This window comes from Rutidosis leptorrhynchoides, chromosome 3, assembly GCF_046630445.1.
Source record: "Rutidosis leptorrhynchoides isolate AG116_Rl617_1_P2 chromosome 3, CSIRO_AGI_Rlap_v1, whole genome shotgun sequence".
Taxonomy (NCBI): domain Eukaryota; kingdom Viridiplantae; phylum Streptophyta; class Magnoliopsida; order Asterales; family Asteraceae; genus Rutidosis; species Rutidosis leptorrhynchoides.
In genome coordinates, this window is record NC_092335.1 from 306683084 (window position 1) to 306702460 (window position 19377).

The 19377-nt window shown below is 37.1% G+C and overlaps 2 protein-coding genes across 2 annotated transcripts; both read right to left on the reverse strand.

The window, feature by feature from the left end:
- Positions 1–739: 739 nt before the first annotated feature.
- Positions 740–10111, reverse strand: LOC139897440 (PH, RCC1 and FYVE domains-containing protein 1-like). Its single transcript, XM_071880138.1, has 9 exons — positions 9659–10111; positions 8305–8391; positions 7707–7796; positions 6631–6711; positions 6315–6509; positions 3736–5829; positions 3085–3231; positions 2233–2624; positions 740–1213 (listed from the first exon to the last, which is right to left on the reverse strand). Exons 1-9 carry the CDS (start codon positions 9734–9736, stop codon positions 1093–1095), a joined length of 3285 nt encoding a protein of 1094 aa, XP_071736239.1. The 5' UTR covers positions 9737–10111; the 3' UTR covers positions 740–1092.
- Positions 10112–10627: 516 nt separating this feature from the next.
- Positions 10628–11530, reverse strand: LOC139901059 (uncharacterized). Its single transcript, XM_071883798.1, has one exon. The coding sequence runs from the start codon at positions 11528–11530 to the stop codon at positions 10628–10630; it is 903 nt and encodes a 300-aa protein (XP_071739899.1).
- Between the last annotated feature and the right edge of the window lie 7847 nt (positions 11531–19377).

Consider the following 19377-nt stretch of genomic DNA (forward strand, 5'->3'; position numbering starts at 1 on the left):
ATTTCACGATACCATTACTTCGTTTACTTGGATTTCTTGGAAAATGATACTATATATTCATTTTGAAAGATCCATCAGACTATGCTACTTTTACCAGTTTTTCAAAAAAATAAAAAAATAATAATAATAAAATTTAAACTCGAGAAACCTCAAAATGTATAATACCAAATATTGACAAACAAAAAAGATATGCTAGCCTAGCCTGTACGCATATCTCTACTAAACCTGTCGCAACATTTTGTATACTAAAATTAACTTTTTGTATGTGGTTTTTTACCCAAACATACCTTCAATGATGTAGTCCCTCCGTTCCATTTCAAATATTCAATATTTCTTTTTGAGCCGACATAAATTAATAGTCCATTTTTATTATTAGATAGGAATAATGAGATAAAATTCGTTAATACCCATATGATTGATATATCCACCATGATTTTTACTTCTTCCACCATAACTGTGCATTAACAGATTGTACGGTGCAACCAGTTAATGCATAACTTATGGTAAAAAGTAAGGATTACACTGTACAGTGAACAAAAATTACAGTGTGACAATGATATTTTATTACCCTGTGTATCTTTTTTATCCGAGGAGTATTAAATTGGAACCCGGGGAGTAACTAATAGACATAAGACCAATACGAATCAATCGAAAGTCTAAACAAGTGACATATTTGACAAATAATAAACTATAAAATGATTAAACTCATCATGGTATAATCAAAAACTATATAAGGCAAACTATGTTATTATGCATTTACATGGTATCAGCTTTCAAGACTAGGAAGTCTAGAAGCTATAAACACCAACTAACCTCCATTTTCCTCACCCTAAATCTCTTTAAAACCAGTCATTCAAGTCTAAAAAATACAAGTTGATGCAAATTACACAAGAAAAAGCACACCCAAAACTCACTGTAATGCTCTTTCTGGTGTCAGGAAACCCCTTGCTTCCAATCTGTTAAAAATATAATAGCTACAGCCCAAGTGACCACCATTTCTTTATGATTGATATATAATGAAAAAATCTAAAGGATTAAGAAAATTCATTTATATTTACATGTACATATAATGTGATGTGATGTTCCTACATGTCAATCATTTGGGATGCTCATACTTGACTTATCAAGCATTCGGACATTGTACTGTTCATAAACCCTTGTCCTGTTTTCTGCCCACCACTGTTCTGCTTGCTTCTCACTGAACCGCTTCCGACTGCATTTAATCAGTTAACATCATGGTAAATGTTCTCTATTCATATCAGGATTTATTAGAGGTCACAAAATGGGTGGGTAACGTAACAAAACGGATTCTGGTTAAAAAATAATAGACAGGCTAGGTTGACCCGCAAAAACATATTTTACAGTACTAGTCTAAATTCTTGAATACAAAAACAAATTTTACAGTAATAATCTAAATTATTGAATTAAAAAGGTGCAGGTTATAAGTATTGAACATATAGTTGGGTGACTTTCCACCCCCTCAGCTCACTTGACCTGATTCGTTTTAACTAGTTTTCTTTTTGAACCACTTAAGTCAACACAGACCAAATCAACCTATTCATAAGTAATTCGGTAAACTCGCCATCTCTAGATCTTTTGGTAGCTATCGACATCTAAGTACAGATTAAGATTGCACGCTATAGCAAGCGTCTATTCAGGTCCATTTGGTATTTATGTCCAAATTTAATAGTCTTAATGATTAATGATCTCCCTAAATCAGTTCAACTTGGATCAGACAGACAAACATATTCAACAGCTTGACTATAAAAGATCTCAAGACATTTCAATGTTGTATCTACACTACAGTTGGTGTTTAAAAGGAGAACTACGAGGATCTAAGCCTAGTACGAGAGAACGGTGTTGGATCAATCTTTGGACTCGTTATCCCATGTAAGGCAGCTTGAGTAACTCATCAAAATGGTAAACTTTTTAATGAAAACAAGTAGGGTTAGTTTGGCTCAACCCACAAGGTATTGGGTCTTTTATTATTGGAATTCAACAAAAGATATATTATTCTGATAAATAAAACAAATTCAGAGATTTTATTCAGGTTCAGTTCGTTATGGACGACTTTTAATCACCCATTACCATTTTTTAACTAATTTTTTGATTTCTTTTAAACTAATCCATTTGACCCTTAGAGAGAAATAGAACCCAAAATAATCAATTTACTAATAGGGTGCACCTCTAAAAAAATCTATAAAGGATAATGAGCTGAAAATAGCATAATACCTGAAGCGGACTCGTTTAAGATCTTTAGTGCCTCCAGGTAAGGAAGTAAGTGTAATATAGACACCAGGTTCATCCTGCTCGACCCATTCATCATCACCCTGAGGTTCACAGTTGTTGCTTCGGCCACTGTTTCTTGCTGTTTGCTCTGAAGGAACAGGTTTTTCATGGCCCAAACTGCGCGTATTGAGGTTATTGATGGCATTTGTTTTAGACTGCCTGTTTGAACCGTTGGAATCTGGTTCTTCATATGGTATTACTTGACCCATGGGCCGTTCGAATGGGACATTTGCTAAAGTGTCACTTAATGAAAGACTGGATCCAAACGAAGTGAGCGAAGGAGACTTAATGTTCCTGGCAGCTCCCACCGGCAACCTTTCGGCCATGTCTTTCAGCTATAATTATATACAAAAATCAAAAAGAAGATTAGCTTAATATATGAATGATATTGGTAACTTTAATGTTCGTTTACAATTTCATGTAGTTTATTCTTGTTAGAGGGAATTTTAGGTATTTGACCTAAAGGTCGAACATTATGAACTTTTTGATGAACAAACACTGATGTGCCACCTTTAATACTACTAGCCTAAAGTTCACTATGATTAAACTATGTATAAAATCCAACTGTTTAATTTGTCCTGGGACATACAGTCTACATATACAGCACAACAATGTAGATTTCTTTTTTTAAACAGTTTAGCAGGTTCAGTAACTTTTCTAACAAGAAGGGTTCAAATATGAGAATTTATTCATTATTAAAACGTGCATCAACAAAATGGTCTAAACTATTTAACGGGCACCGAAACAATGGCAAAACCTACCACATAAAACGTATTTTTAAAACATTAATCTTACTTGAGCAGTGAGTGACTTAATCACTTCTTTTGCTGCTTTACATTTTGAGCTCTCTTCCCCTGCAATAGCTATTGCCTCCTTCAGTTGTTTAGATGTTCTTTCCAGCTCAATCTCTTGAAGTTGTGCTTTACGAGTAAGGTTTTCAACCTGCAATTGACCCAAAACACAAGCAATTAGGTCACCTGTAACAGCTCAATCTTTTAATTAATTTGGTCGTCTTAAAAAAAGTCAAACAAGTAGATGATTGCCCATTTCTATAGCTTTCTGAAGAGGCGGAAATCTCAACCCAAATAAACGGTAACAGCTCAATTCAAGTAATTAGTCAAAGGTAAACCATCAGCAAAAATCAAGTGGATCAAACAGATCAAAACTCACCCAGCATGTCAAAATGCTTACAATGTTCAAACTCGTTTTATTCAAAAGAATTTAACTTATTATTCTATTAGTAATTTTTTGTATATAATGATCATTTATAAATTACCAAAAACAAAGGGACAAAAAACGTCTTGGTTGAATGGCCTGAAATTACACAGCCTGTTTGACCCAAATCAATTTTGACCCGTTATCCAACCCGACCATATTTCAATCTCTAACTTTTCTAACAGTCATATAACCAATAATCAGATGCAAGTAAAAAAAGATAATACACACCTGTGCTCTTAGTTTTATAACTTCTTGATTAATACCATCATTTGTCCTTTTAGCATCATCCATTACAATCTTAGGTGATGATAGTCCACCTAAAGTTGGGATAGGTGTAGTCGAACGCGGAGGTGGGCTCGGGCGTCTAGAAATGGGAGACGTTGCACGAGATCCAATTCTCGAACCGGGAACAGAAGCCGAAAAGAACTTTCTAGAAGATTCAATAACCGGGTTGAGTGACTTAGATATATTAAGACCTCCCCATTGAGTACTACCATTCGGTATAGGAGATACACGACTGCTATTAAACTCTAGTTTCTTGTTACGTTTCGAGGTACGATTCTCAACTGGTTTAAACGATTCCATTGATGAAAACCTAGCAAGACGTGGGCGAAAGCTAACGTCTGTCTTATCGTCTTTTTCGTGTACATCAGTCATACCCGTATTCACATTCCCTCTTCTACTCACAGAAGACTGTGACGCCACGTCAGCATCTATACTTTTTTTCAATTTATTTACACAATTATCACACACACGATAAGGTTTGTTTGGATTTAATGCCATAGATGCCCTTAGTGACTTCTTGCTGCTACATGAATGACAAAAAACAAGTCCACAATTATAACAATTATGTCGTTTTCGTTTAAAATTAAACGGTAAATGGCATCCAGAACACATTGACTGATCAGTTCCCGAAACCCATTTATGAAGACATATAGCTGCAGTAAAATTCGTACCACATGCTATACTTTTAACTTGTTTATCATTTAACGCTTCAACTAACGTAGGTAAATTTCTGTCATTTATATCACCATGACCAAGTCGGCCATTACTTCCCTTACCCCACGTATAAACTTCGGTCCTTGAAGTCAAAACTGCAACATGGTAGGCCCCACAAGCTATTTCCTCAACAAAACTTTTCAAGATTTTGCCTTCAACACGACTTGGGAATTTTCCATCGGCTTGCGGGTTACCAAGTTGACCATAAACTTGACTTCCCATTGTATATGCATGACCCGAAGTTGTAAGTGCAACCGTGATACTATGTCCACACGCAACTTGACAAAAATTTGGATCAACGAGGGCCGCAACACAAGTGGGTACGAGTTTAGTTTCCTTATCCCCATGACCGAGTCGGTATTTATCACCATCTCCCCATGTAAATAATTTTCCCGAAGAACAATTACTAGATTTTGAATTCCCGACCATAACTTCTACAACTGCTGCTGTATGCCAAACACCACAAGCGGCTTTTACAGTTCGAAGTCCTTTCAACGATTCGACTTCACGAGGTTTCGAAACACTTTTTCGATCCCCGTGTCCTAAAACACCAAACGTCCCGTCACCGAATGTAAATAATTGACCCGCAGAGGTGACCACAGCTGTATGGTAGGGCCCACACGATATAAATGACACGTGTATACCTTCTAAGGGTCCGTTTACTCGTTTTGGAACCCAATGGCTTACTTCATTACCATGCCCTAAAATCCCGAAATGCCCATCGCCCCATGTGTAAAGATCACCGGATAACGTTACGGCACATGTATGATACTCGCCACATGCTACAAGCTCGATGTTTGTATTCCCAAGGGATTCGATAAGTTTCGGGTGCGAAACGTTTGAATCGACACCATGACCGAGTCTCCCACATGATTCTTCACCCCATGAGAAGATTTCCCCTTGTTTGGTTACTAATGCAGCATGCTTACTACCACAAGCAATATTTTGAACATCAAGTACAACTGCAGATTCTAAAGCTTTCGGTAATAAAGAATCAATTTTAGCACCGTGGGGTCCACTATCGCAGGTTATTTCACCCCAAAGAAACACGTCTCCTAACGCATCACCATCATCATGACCAGAACCTTGACTTGAAGAGCTAACAGCACTTGATAAACTTACTCTATAGGCATCAACATTCATTACCCTGGTGGGCCCATGGATGATGCTATCGGAACCTCGAGATGACAACGAATGGACGGAACCAGTGGCGGAATCAGAATGGAAGAAGCCTTTGGGAGGGGGTTTATAGAAGTTCATGTCGGAAATGTTTTTAGGAGGGCTACCGAATGGACTTTGAAGTACGAATCGATCGACAGTGTCCTGAATGGGAGATAAATAAAATATGATATATAAACTCTCTATGTCAGTGTAATCAGGATATAAAATTGAGTGTCAACTTTGACACAAAACACTTCTCCAAAACTTCCAAATATTTGAAATATATTGAGTTTCAATACTGATTATTTTCATTAAATAATTTCAAAATAACCTAGTACTGATACTGATTGAAATGATATAGGAGTTTTTATGCAATCAAAATTCATCGCGGTAGACTATTGAAGCGTTCCAACTTTTTAATAACTTCTATTTAATTTACACATTTGCCTAGAAAATAAATTAAAACCCAAATCGACCCATTCACAAGTTAATCCGATTAACTTGCCACCTCTAACGGATGAGATAATATATGAATGGACATACACTAGTGTATGAACATTTGATACATATATATATATATATATATATATATATATATATATATATATATATATATATATATATAGAGCTAAGAAGAGAAACTGTACCTTCTGGGAGCTATCACCACTACCAAATGGAGAATGTAAAGGAGAGCTTCTTTGTGTATAGGTCCTGGGACTAGTAGCTTCAGATAGAACTCCATCACTCCTTGATTCTGTTCTCCATTTTCTCTGATGGCTACGTGAAATTAACGCTTTAAGACCACTAAACCATACCTCGGCTTCATCCTTATCCTTGCATATCTGAAAATTAACTACCAAGTTCAATAAGATTTATATAAATTACCAAAACTTGTTTGATGTTTCTGATTCATAATAAATATTAATATTACAACTATGTAAAGAAAAGGAATGGCAATCTTACCAAATCTAGAGATCTGTCATTATATATTAAAGAAAAAGATTGATACTCCTTTTCAGGCCGCGGATACCTTTGAAAGATTGGCTAGACAAAAAAAATCAAATCAAATCAAATTGGTATTTTAATCCATGGTAAAAAAAGAAAAGAATTATACATTTGATTTAACAAGTTGCAAGTAAAACGGTAAATCCTAAGAAAACAAGTGTGAGTTGTATAAAGCTCTTACAAATCAAAACCAAGGGAAAAGCTAAAATTTACATCTAACCATGACCACTGAATGTATACCCTTACGTATGTAATTTGTGTTTAACTGTTTGTCTTCTACAAATGATACTTTAGCTAACTACTAATAGTTAGTTAACCTGAAGATTTTCAACTTTGATTGACTAAAGATAAACCTGAAACCAACAAACTGTAGGAAACAAAATATAGTAAAGTAGTTTCCCTTTAAGAACAGCATCCCCAAGAGCAAATGATAACTTAAGAGTTAATTTTTAAGATATGGATCAAATTTAAGAAAAAGTCTACTTCTACATTTAAAAATACCATATTTATTAAGGTATTTTAGTGCATGATGACTCATGCAATCCTCAATAGAATCCGATTAAGTATATCCTAGTGTATGCCTGCAATAAATAAATGGATACACTTACTATATATTATTTGTAAAGTAAATTATATGGATGGTCATTCTACTTTATATGAAATTATACCGGTAGTCCATATCTTTTAAAAATGGCATGGATCATCCCTGACATACTCAAAAATGTGTGTGATGCATATCCGTATGATCCAGTTGGGTCTAGTTTTATTAATAAGGTGGGTTACGTACGTTGGGCCGCAAGAATTAAATCGGAAAACAGGCTTGCAATCTAGCATGTTGGCGTGGGAAGCAAATAGCAAAGCAGAAGTTTACTTTGCTTTTGTTATTGGTTAGATGGGCTGTGCACTTTTGGGCCATGCATGACATGTATGGGCCACAATATTTAATGCCAATATAGCAATCTGGAATTGGAAATGGACATACAGGAAACAAGTAACCAGTTAAATAAAGAGTTTGACTTGATGAAAGAACTTACAGTTCGCTGGCCTGAAACAATTCGGAAGACATGACTTAGTTTTAGGTGTTTTTCCTCTTTCCCAGAAAACCAAATGAGAACTGATTCATCCTGAAACATCGAATTAAATCAACATTAAATATTTCTGGACCAGTGAACAATAATATAGTATATATATATGATCAATAACAATGAGATTACATAAACAACTTTGAAAGAACCTATTTTGCATATTGTAAAGAGTAAAATTTCAAATGCACGTAACAGAGCATTTCAAAAGAGAAAAAAACACTAAAATGAATGTTGTAAGCATATTTTTTACAGATGTTTGATTTAAAGCTCTGAAATATAGTGTTGCGGACTCGGCAAGTACTCGGTCTTCGCAACTCGGTCAAACTTAGTCAAACTAGGCCAAAATTCAGAATTACAGGGGAAAATAGGTCAAAATTCGGTCAAAACTCGGCCAAAACTCGGCCAGAACGCAGGATTACTCGGAAAATCGGTCATAACTCGGTCAAGTCAGTCAAAGTCAAACTTAGTCAATATCCAAGTACTCCCCGAATAGCGATCTTTACAAACTTGAGGATACAAAAAAATAGAAGAATGATTTTAAACTTACGTTAGCTAGCCTGAAGGGACAAAACTTAGGTTTCCCTCTCCTCCCATATTTGAGAAGATAAGCTCCTTTTTTCAAAGCAGTAATTGCCTGTAGTAAATATCAGCCAGAAATTATGTGAAAAAATAGAGCGCAATTCACCAACAAAGAAAGTTACTTATAATAGCATACTATGTGAAAAAAAGGAAGCTAGAAAAATAATTTTTGAAAACGTAGAAACATCATTGATCATTGTTATGTGAACATAGGTCCCACTGCACGTTATGACAAACATGGTAGCATTTACTATCATTATCCTCATTTCATTTGGTTATTGTGTTAAAGCACAAATATATACAATACAAACAGGAACAGATATATCATGACGAATAAAGGAAAGTTGAACAGTTGATATTGGTAGAGGCGCAGAGTACTAACGAACAGAAATTCCAATAGTGCTCCAGAAAAAAAAAAGGAAATTATCTGACTGTATATCCAACTCATTGTATCCTATATTTGTACATACAAGCCATCTGCCATATACTTAGTTTCTTTTGTACCAAACAATACCCATTCAACCTTCAATTATCACTACTTTAGATTTGTACTTGCATTGAACACAAATATGAAACGATTGATATACATGTACTTTCACCACAGATTATGTCAAAGAGCAAGAAACTAGAGGACTCTAAATCTAACATATAAAATAAGAACTAGAATTTGAAGAAAAATCCCAATCTAGTGAAACTAAACAGCAGCTAGAAAAAGCTACTGCCAGAAATCATATGGTCAAAACTTTGGCAACATCAATGTAGTGTATTTTGTTGCACGCGAATATGTACTTCAAGCATAACCATAATTCAAGAGCATTCAAAGACTCTGTATTATAACACATCTTTCAAAGCATCTAAAATTGCTATACCACATGTCAAATCATCATTTGTTAACTACAGGCAACATCTACCATCAGGCACCATTTAGATTACCTACACTTTTGTTAAGCAAACAATCATATTAATGATATACAATAGGCCTGCTCCAAAGCATAAGGAAATGAAGGGGAAATCACAAACCCTCAATGTAGCAGCTAAAGCCTAAAAACACCCTGCTGCCTTATATTTGGATTCCAAAACAAAGTCAAATCACAAAAAATGAACTACACGTTGATTAAAGTCAGAACAAATCAATTAGGCTTACTAGATACCACAAATGCATAATTAATACCAAAACATCACGGTATCATGCCCCTAAAACACAAAAACTATTGAATCAGTCAATAACAATCACATAATACTAGCAATTAAACACTAAAAAACAAACACATAATATTAGAAATTAGAAATATTATTATTTATTTATTAGTAGTAATCTATACCTGCTCAATGTCCCTTTCAACTTGACCACCAGTCCTACTAGAATCAGAAATCATCCTGGGAGTCTGCATCAACATCATCTCTGAAACGAAAACCTAACTAAACTTCCTAAAATTTACCTCATATTTCCTCTTAATCAGTTAATCGCATTCATTACAATCACAATCATTTTAAAATTTAATCAAATCATAAGACAAAAACGTAACCTAATCAGCTCGAACGAATATTATATTATTATTATATAAATCAATTGATTGTTTTTTTGTACTAATTTTGCAGTAATCGATTTGATCACAATGAGCGAAATAAAAAACGATTGGAGGTTAGATCAAATGACGAAACTGAATTAAATGTTTGTGATTGAATCTGATTCTGTTATCAGCTGTATGTGTTTTTTTTTGCAGGAAGAGAAGAGTTCAGACTGCAGGAAGAAAGAGAAAATATATATAGATATACACCCCTACAAGTGTATCTATACGAGCTTGTGTGTGTGTGTGTGTGTTTTAGAGAGAGAAAAAGGTTTTCAATGGTAGAGTAGTATCTGAGTAAGAATCAATCCTACGAAATTTACAACAATAAAATCAAAAATAATAATTCATAAATATATACTCGCATTTTTTATTTTTATTTTTAACCTGGGTATCCAAACGATCAACATGACTAATCCCAGGGCGACTACTCGCTACGCGAGCAGCCAGGAGTTATTACAGGCGAACCTCCGTGGCCATGAGTGGATAAATGTGGATGCCTGGAATCGAACCCTTAACCTCCACTATGAAAGGCCAGGGTCTTAACCATTCAACCACCACACTCATGGGTTTTTTTTTGTTTTTTTTACAATATCATTAATTAAAACAGATTACAAGCATGAGTCTTTTGGGCAGAAACTGCCCACACCAAAACACTCAAGAAAACAGACCATATACACGATAATTGGGTTGCGAGATAGCAATCCCACACTACAGTTTGAATTATGCTAATCTAAGATATACACTAGGATCATTTAACCAAGTAAACCAATCAAAACGTCTTCCACTCGATCTTGTTGAAATCCATTCAAAGGATTTGACTTGAATTTCATTCAAAGCGACCGGCGTATTCCACTTTTTTCCTCGAAAAGCTATGCTATTTCTATTCTTCCAAATTAAGTACGAGCACACCCATTCTACGGCTTGCCACACCATTTTGCCAAAACATGAAACAGGAACCGAGCACTTACCTCGACAGATTTCATTGAGACTAAGGTTGGACATATTGCCTAGACCCCACCACGCAAAAACCCTATCCCAAATTTCCATAGCGTCTTTGCAAAAGATTAATGAGTGACTCACGGACTCCAAATCATCATCACACAACGGGCACCTTACACTATGTAAATCAATCCCCCTTTTATAGAGTTCTAACCTAGCATGTATTCGATTTTGAAGAGCACGCCACACAAACACCTCCAATTTCTTTGGTACCAATTTGTTCCGCATAGTTTCACAAGTGGAATTGTTGACAGGATTTAGATTTTCCTCAATAAGATTAGAGAGCCCTTTAACAGTTAGTTTTCCAACATGTGCCAAAGACCAATTCCATACATCTTTACTGGTACCACTGAATTTAAAATTAGAAATAAGGACTGACATATCATCGAGTTCACCTGCTGTTCTGCCAGAAGGAGACCGCGACCATTCCCATTTGAAGCGTGTTACATCAGTACTGGTATCAACTCGATCACATATCATAGCATCCTTCGTGACTTCAAATCTGTAAAGCCTAGGAAATAGCAACCGCAACTTTTCACCTCCGATCCAAACCTCGTCCCAAAACGATGTAGTAGATCCATCTCCAACTGATTTGATGAAAGAGCTTTTGAAGTTTATATTCATGTCTTCTAACTCGAAACCTGCTGTTAACACCTATTTCCTTATGAGGTAAGGCTTAGTATGTCAACACGATACTAGAAGTAATCTAGCTTTAAGTGGGCAAGTGTTGCCGATTGATGTTTGCTCTTGGGAAATAATACCTGCAGACCCGCTTCACAAGTATAGAAACTTGTGGGGTGGCTTAATCAATCTGTCGTCCGTATAGCGTAAAGTGCTAGCCGGATGACTTCTAGTGAGAGAAAGTGTTAGAGAGAGAGAGAGAGGAAGTCTCAGCTCTCAAATTTGACAGAATGTCTGAACTGTGTAAAATGACGACCCAGGGGTCTATTTATAGTGTCAGATCCACCAAATTGTTCGGGGACACGTGTCAGATGATGATACGTTCTGTTACTTATGTTCCGAAATTTACGCTGAAAGTGGTGTTCTCCGGCCAGGGCTTACGCGTTAGGCGGCCTTCAGGGCTTACGCATGACGGATCAGCCTGTACAGCGGAGAACGCTGGACGGACAGTCTCATAAAACCGTTATTCTCAGTGCTTCTGATGGTAATTTTATGCGATCATTATGCCTTTTATGCGTGTATACAATAGGATACACCATTAAGTCCCCCAGTTTAATGACTTAAGCGTTTGAAAAATGATTAAGTTGTTAAACTTTTGATAACTCTTTCGAAACAAGCCTTTACGTTTCCCTTTTTGCATCGGGAAGCACATTACAGGCATTAAATGATAGGCGAAATTTACTGACATTGTGATGATTGCTTTTTGCATGGCTACAATACCCCACGCGCCTCTAGCTGTAAAAAGGCATTTCGATGTTACTCGCTTTTTAATCGTGTCCATACACGTGTGTGGTTGAAATTAAAACCCCCAAAATCTCCACCAAACACAGCTGTTACAACTTTTTCCCTATTTAACCATCATAAACCCTAATCGAGCATTCACTTTCACAGCTTCCCTCTACAGTGTTCATCTCTTACCATCAATACCCTCTTTACTTCCTGTTTCATTAAAACTTTAATGGCAGCCTTAAAGGATGTTACAACTATTCATAGCAGAGTAAATGAGAAGTATTTGGGCGAGCTACTGCAACGTTTTCCTAGATTAGCTGGTGTTGAACCAACAATTCCTGCATTCAATGCCAGGGCCTGCTCACCACCTCCTGGAAAGGTTGCTATTTATTGTCATTCAATTTTCAACTTTTGTCTGCGACGGTCATTTACGCCGTTCTTTTTAGAAGTTTTCAAGTTCTACGGTGTTGCCGTTGGGCAATTCGAACCAGCATCAATTCGAAAGATTCTTATATTTGAAATGTATTGCCATGCAAGGAATATAGAGCCATCTATTCGTATATTTTGCCATTTGGTGCGTATAGCATCCCACGAAAAAGGTTGGTTCACATTCAATAAAGTTCATGGTTTTCTGAGACCTGCACTCGATCATCCCAGCCATGATTAGCACGCTTCATTTATCTTTATAAATGAAGATGCAATTGATGATAAATACTCAGCTGCTCGAGTTTGGCGTAAATACTTGCATACCGTATCAGTTACCTTTCCAAAACTAAAGAACAAGGAAAACATGTTGTTTAAGAGAATTAAGGCTGAACAGATCAACGACGTTAAATATGGGGAACACATGCTTTCGTTGACATCTATAAGTCAGGATTGGGATATCACACAAGGTTATGCCTGTGTTCTTGCTGGGAGAAAGAGTAAGTGCTTACTTTTGCTATTTATGCTTAATAAGATGCTTCCCTTTATTTATCCAATTAACCACTGTGACTTTTAAACTTCTACAGAAATTACTCCGCTTACCGCCATGCGATCGTCGTCTTACTAGCAACTTACCTTTACCACTCAAAAAATTATTGACGATACTCCCGTTCCTGAAGAAGATGCTGTAAGGGAGGAGGAAGATGAAGAAGAAGAAGTAGAAAACATAGGTATGAACCGAGTTGCTTCTAGGGAACGTCGTGCCTCGGGTAATGAGAATGATAACACTGAATTTAGTAAAATACCAGACCACAACTTGTATTTGTTTTCTTTTAGGCCCAGTACTGGTGGATTTTATAATCCAGACCCTTCTTTATACATTATGCCACCCTTGAAATCTTGTGAAGCATATTGGAACTCTTTTATAAGTAACAATTTCCCTTTATCTCCAACAGCTAGTGCATCACACCAAGACACTACATTAGCGACTCTTCCGTCCTCCGCCAAGAGAAGAAGAACTGGTCAAAATCCTCCGTCATCCGCTCAACAGGGAGCTGGCACTAGTTCTTCTCAGCAACAAATTACGCTTCCCAATCTTGATACAAATACACCTTCCTCCTTTTTAAAGGGACCACCACACTCTTACCAGGATTTCATGAATTTTTTGAACGCCATGGTGTATCCTTCATTAGCCCAATTTTTTAGCAGCCTATCTGATGCAGATGCGAAGAAGGTTAAGGCACAAAGTATCATTCTTAACATTGCTTCTGGGTTAAATGATCTTCAATGCCTATCTGAGTTGCAAAGCAATGAAATTACCACAAATAATGAATTATCTGCTGAAAAAGAGAAAGTAGCCAAGATTGAACAAGTAGCTACATCCTTAAAGAGGGAATATGAGACGATGAAGAGGCTTTATGATAATAGTAACAAACAGAGGGCTGAATATAAGGAATAAGTCAAAGAATTAACCTTCAGAGAAAAGCAACACTTGAGCAAAATTGATGAACTAGTGAAGGAGAATGAAAAAATACTTGAGCAGAATAATGCACTGAAAGAACAGCTTAAAGCTAAAGACGAGAATGAAAAACGTATGATAGCTGGAATCCCTGCTCTTGTAGAGCGTATCTTTAATTGTCAAGCTCTGTCTCACAGGATACGTGAGTTTGTTCGTCTTGCGAAATCTACTGAACGACTGAACTTTTTCAACTTTATGAAAAGAAAACTGCCAGAATTGCCAAACCCAATGCCTGTTGTTATTACATCGAAGATTAATGAAAATGCCATGATAGAAGCTGATGCTGCTGGTGCACTGATAGAAAATATGAAGTGTACTGATCTTGAAAATCTTTGTAAAAAACCAAATGTAACGATAGACGATGTACTGAATTATACTCCTCAAAATGAATGAAATTCTATGTTTATATACATATGCTTTGCACAACGTTTAATATTACACTTGGTTGTAATTATTAGAAAGATACAGCAAGTTAGTAAGATTTTTGGAGTGAACAATGCACAGGATATTGATATTGTATTTTGCAATTGTTATGGTTGTAAATATTGAAATTATATTCTACGTTATACACTTTCCGTCATGAAACTTGTGAGGAAAAGTTATGAATTATTTTCGCCTTTAAATTTTTTGCTGGACGCCATGGTCCGTTATCCGTTTTGCTCTGTATTTTGTGTATATAAGTTGTATCATGACATTTTTTGTAGATTCGTTTCATCGCTTCGATGCTTTAGTGAGTTCTACATGTCTCACAATCGATACAACCATTTTGAGTATGATTGCACTTCTACCACCGAAAGGATATCTTTCTTTCTGCAGGTAGGGATGACACACAGCTATGTAACACCTAGGCTAAAAAATCCTTGGCCGGATAAAATTTATGAAAAATATTGCCATAAGAATAATTGCTATTATTCATATTCTTAAAGAAATTTTTACATTTATGACTATATCTCATGCATTTGACAGTTGATCAAGCTGTCCATGCATGTAGTGCTATGCGTAAAATTTCTTTAAGTTCATTGCATTCCAAGCTCTTTCGTATTACTCGTCGGAAGGCGCAGCAAGCATGTATGATCCATTCTGATTTACTTTTGTGACCTTATAAGGTCCTTCTCATTTTGGGGCTAGCTTTCCAAATTTGATTTGCCTGCTTGCCTCATTATCACGCAGCACCAGATCACCTACTTTAAACTGCACATGCTGCACTTTCTTGTTGTAATATTTTGCCATTTTATGCTTGTGATCAGCTTGCCGGATAGGGCCATCAACCTTCTCTCTTACAACAAGTTAAGATTCTCCCTTAATGCTTCGGAATTAGCCACAACATCAAATGCCATAATGCGTTGTGTTGGTACACATATTTCAGCCGGTATTACTGCCTCTGTACCGTATACTAGACTGAAAGGTGTTTCTCCCATGCTCCGCTTTGGCGTTGTCCGGTGTGCCCACAACACATTTGGCAGCTCGTCCACCCATCCAGTTTGACTCAACCCCAACCGTGCCTTAATACCAGCAACGATTTCTTTGTTGGTAACCTCCACTTGTCTGTTCGCTTGTGGATGAGCAACAGATGTAAAGTTTTGCTTTATGCCCTCTTCACACCAACTCCGAAATGGATTTTCTGCAAATTGCTTGCCGTTATCCCTTACTATTTCATTTGGCACCCCATAACGGCACACGATATCATGCCAGACAAAATTCTTGACATTTTCTCCTGTGATTTTTGCTAAAGCCTTTGCTTCAACCCATTTCGTGAAAAAATCGATTGCTACCACCAAGAACTTAGCATTACCAGTGCTTCTATTGAATGGCCCCACAATATCGATAGCCCACTTGCAGAATGGCCAGGCAGATGACACCGGTATCAAGTCATACTTTGGAAGACGCTGAATTGTACCATGCCTCTGACAATTCTCACATGTCTTTATGATTTCTGCTACATCTCGATAAAGGGAAGGTCAAAAATACCCTTGTCGCATGATCCGTGACGCCACAGTATGGAAGCCGGAATGTTGAGAACAAACTCCTTCGTGCATTTCTTTGACCACCTTTAATGCTTCATCTTCGGTTAAACACCTTAACAACGGACCATTGTAAGATTTTCGATAAAGGACACCGTTAACAATTTCATACATTGGTGCTGTCACTCTTATTCTTCTTGCTTCTGCCTTATCAATAGGTAACCATCCGTCATGCAAATATCTCAAATATGGAGTCATCCAAGTTTCCTTAGCACCTTCAACTATTGCCATAATTGGTTTTTCATATATTGATTTCTCCTTAAGCTCTTCAACCAATACTCGTTTGTGCAAATGATCAAAGGTTAAAGTAGCTAGCTTGCTCAAGACGTCAGCTTTTTTGTTCTTATTTTGAGGGATTTGCACGACCTCCAGGTTATCAAAATTCTTTGAAATTGTCTCCACCAACTTTACATATTGCCTCATGGATGTATCCCTTGCATCGAACGTTCAATTAACCTGCTGGGCGACGATTTGAGAATCAACATATGCTCGTAAATTTGTTATGCCCATTTCTACCGCTATGCGGAGACCGGAGAGTAATGCCTCATATTCTTCTTCATTGTTTGAAGCATAAAAACAAAATTTCAATGCGTAGGTATACTCTTCTCGATCTGGACTTGTTAAAACCAGCCCTGCACCTGTTCCCTCTTCACTGGATGCTCCATCAGTGTATAATTCCCACACATGTTGTTGTGGTGCCGTTTTGTTGTCATACTCTACCTTTTCATTTGTTTCCAAGAGAAAATCTGCCAAAATTTGTCCTTTAAGCATTCCGAGGAGCAAAATTGATTTCGTACTCCCCCAACTCGATGGCCCATTTTGCTAAACGACCAGATGATTCCGGACGCCGGAGTATTTGCCTCAACAGCTGATCTGTTAATACTAATATTGGATGACCTTGAAAATATCTTCGTAAACGCCGTGCAATATGCACAAGGGCATAAACCATGCGGTGAAGTGGTGGATAATTTGTTTCACTAAGCTGCAACACTTTGCTAACAAAATATATGGGCATTTGCACGCCGTTCCGTTCTGCGATTAAGACAGAACTTATCGCTTCTTTTGAGACAGCTAAGTACAAAATTAAGGTTTCCCCTTCTTTTGGTGCTGTTAATGTAGGTAACGTTTTTAGCAACTGCTTGACCTCTTGGAATGCATTTTCGGCTTCCGCCGTCCACACAAAATCTTTTTTATTTAAACAGCCTTTTAACACTTTCATGAATGGAAGCGACTTTTCAGCTGCTCTGGACAAGAATCTTGTTAATGCTGCTAGACATCCATGCAACCGTTGAACATCTTTCTTGCTAGTTGGTGACTTCATGTCTTCAATTGCTTGAATTTTCTTAGGATTAGCTTTAATACTACGTTCTGTGACAATATGACCTAAGAATTTTCCCTCTTCCACACCAAACGTGCACTTCTTGGGATTTAATTTCATATTGATTTTTCGTAGAGATGCAAAAGTCTCTTGTATATCTCGCAACATCTTCTCTTCAGTATGACTTTTGATGACAATGTCATCAACATAAGCTTCTAAATTACGTCCAATTTGATCCTTAAACGCCATATCAATAAGTCGTTGATATGTTGCTCCTGCATTCTTCAAACTAAAAGGCATTTTCATGTAACAGAATATGCCTTCCGTCATGTTAAAAGCCGTTTTGTCTTCATATTTTAAGGCCATAGGTATTTGATGATACCCCTTGGCTGCATCTAAGAAACATTTGAATCGATATCCTGCCAATGATTCAACCTTCCAGTCAATTTCAGGTAAAGGATAATTATCCTTTGGACATGCTTTATTGATATCCGTGAAATCCACACACATCCGTCATGAGTTGTCTGGTTTCCTAACCATGACTGGATTGGCCACCCATGTCTGATATTTGACCTCTCGCAAGATCCCAGCATCCACCAAACTTCGTACCTCATCACGGAGGAATTTGCTTCTCTCTGGCGCCATGCCTCGCTTCTTCTGACAAATAGGATGTATGTTGGGATTCAAGTTTAGCCTATGCTCTGCAACTTCCCTTGGAACACCGGTCATATCAGACGGTTGCCATGCAAAAACGTCTAAATTTGTTGTCAAAATGTTGTATAATTTTTCTTTACATTCCGTGGATAACGTGTGCCCAATTATGATTTTCTGATCTGGAAATTTAAGATTCGGTGAAATTGACCCATCATCATGTATGATTGGCTTAATTATTTCCTTTGTTACTTGAGAACACTCAATTGACTTCTGCCATTCTACATATAAAGTTGCTACTCTGCCTGGCATTGGAAACTTCATCATGCCATGTACAGTTGATGTTACAGCTCCAAATGTCATTAAAGCAGTTCTTCCTAAAATTATGTTGTACTGTGAATTTGCTTTAACCACCAGGAACTCAATGTTGGCTATGCGTCTTAGGGGTGGCTTGCCCAAGGTTACTTCAAGCAGAATACTTCCTTCAGACCAGGACGGTTCACTTGTAAACTTGCTAACGGCACATATGTTTCCTTCATTTTTTCTTGTACATCTTTGGGAAGCTGTATGAAGCAATGTTCATACATAATGTCAGCTCCAGCTCCTGTGTCCGTATAAATGTTGCGTATTAAGCAATTAGCAACTCGTGCTTCTATAACCACCGGACCATCGGATGGATTTGTGTTGAACATAGAAGGAAATGATATCAATTGCTCTTCCCAATATTCCAACACTTCTGCCTTCCTCCGTTGTCCAGCTTTCCATGGATGTATCATTCCTACATCTATAGGTACCAATTCGTTACCCTGCCTTCTTTGTCAGTGTTGGTGAGATGATTCGTCTTAATAACGGATTGTTAACACCTATTTCCTTATGATGTAAGGCTTAGTATGTCAACACGATACTAGAAGTAATCTAGCTTTAAGTGGGCGAGTGTTGCCGATTGATGTTTACTCTTGGGAAATAATCCCTGCAGACCCGGTTCACAAGTATAGAAGCTTGTGGGGTGGCTTAATCAATCTGTCATCCGTAGAGCGTAAAGTGCTAGCCGGATGACTTCTAGTGAGAGAAAGTGTTAGAGAGAGAGGAAGTCTCAGCTCTCAAATTTGACAGAATGTCTGAACTGTGT

Coding starts and splice junctions, on each gene's coding strand:
- LOC139901059 (XM_071883798.1), bottom strand. CDS start 11,530: ATGAATATAAACTTCAAAAGCTCTTTCATCAAATCAGTTGGAGATGGA.
- LOC139897440 (XM_071880138.1), bottom strand. CDS start 9,736: ATGATGTTGATGCAGACTCCCAGGATGATTTCTGATTCTAGTAGGACT. Junction 6,712..7,706: donor TTGTTTCAGGCCAGCGAACT/GTAAGTTCTTTC, acceptor TTTTTTGTCTAG/CCAATCTTTCAAAGGTATCC. Junction 3,232..3,735: donor TTATAAAACTAAGAGCACAG/GTGTGTATTATC, acceptor GGTCAATTGCAG/GTTGAAAACCTTACTCGTAA.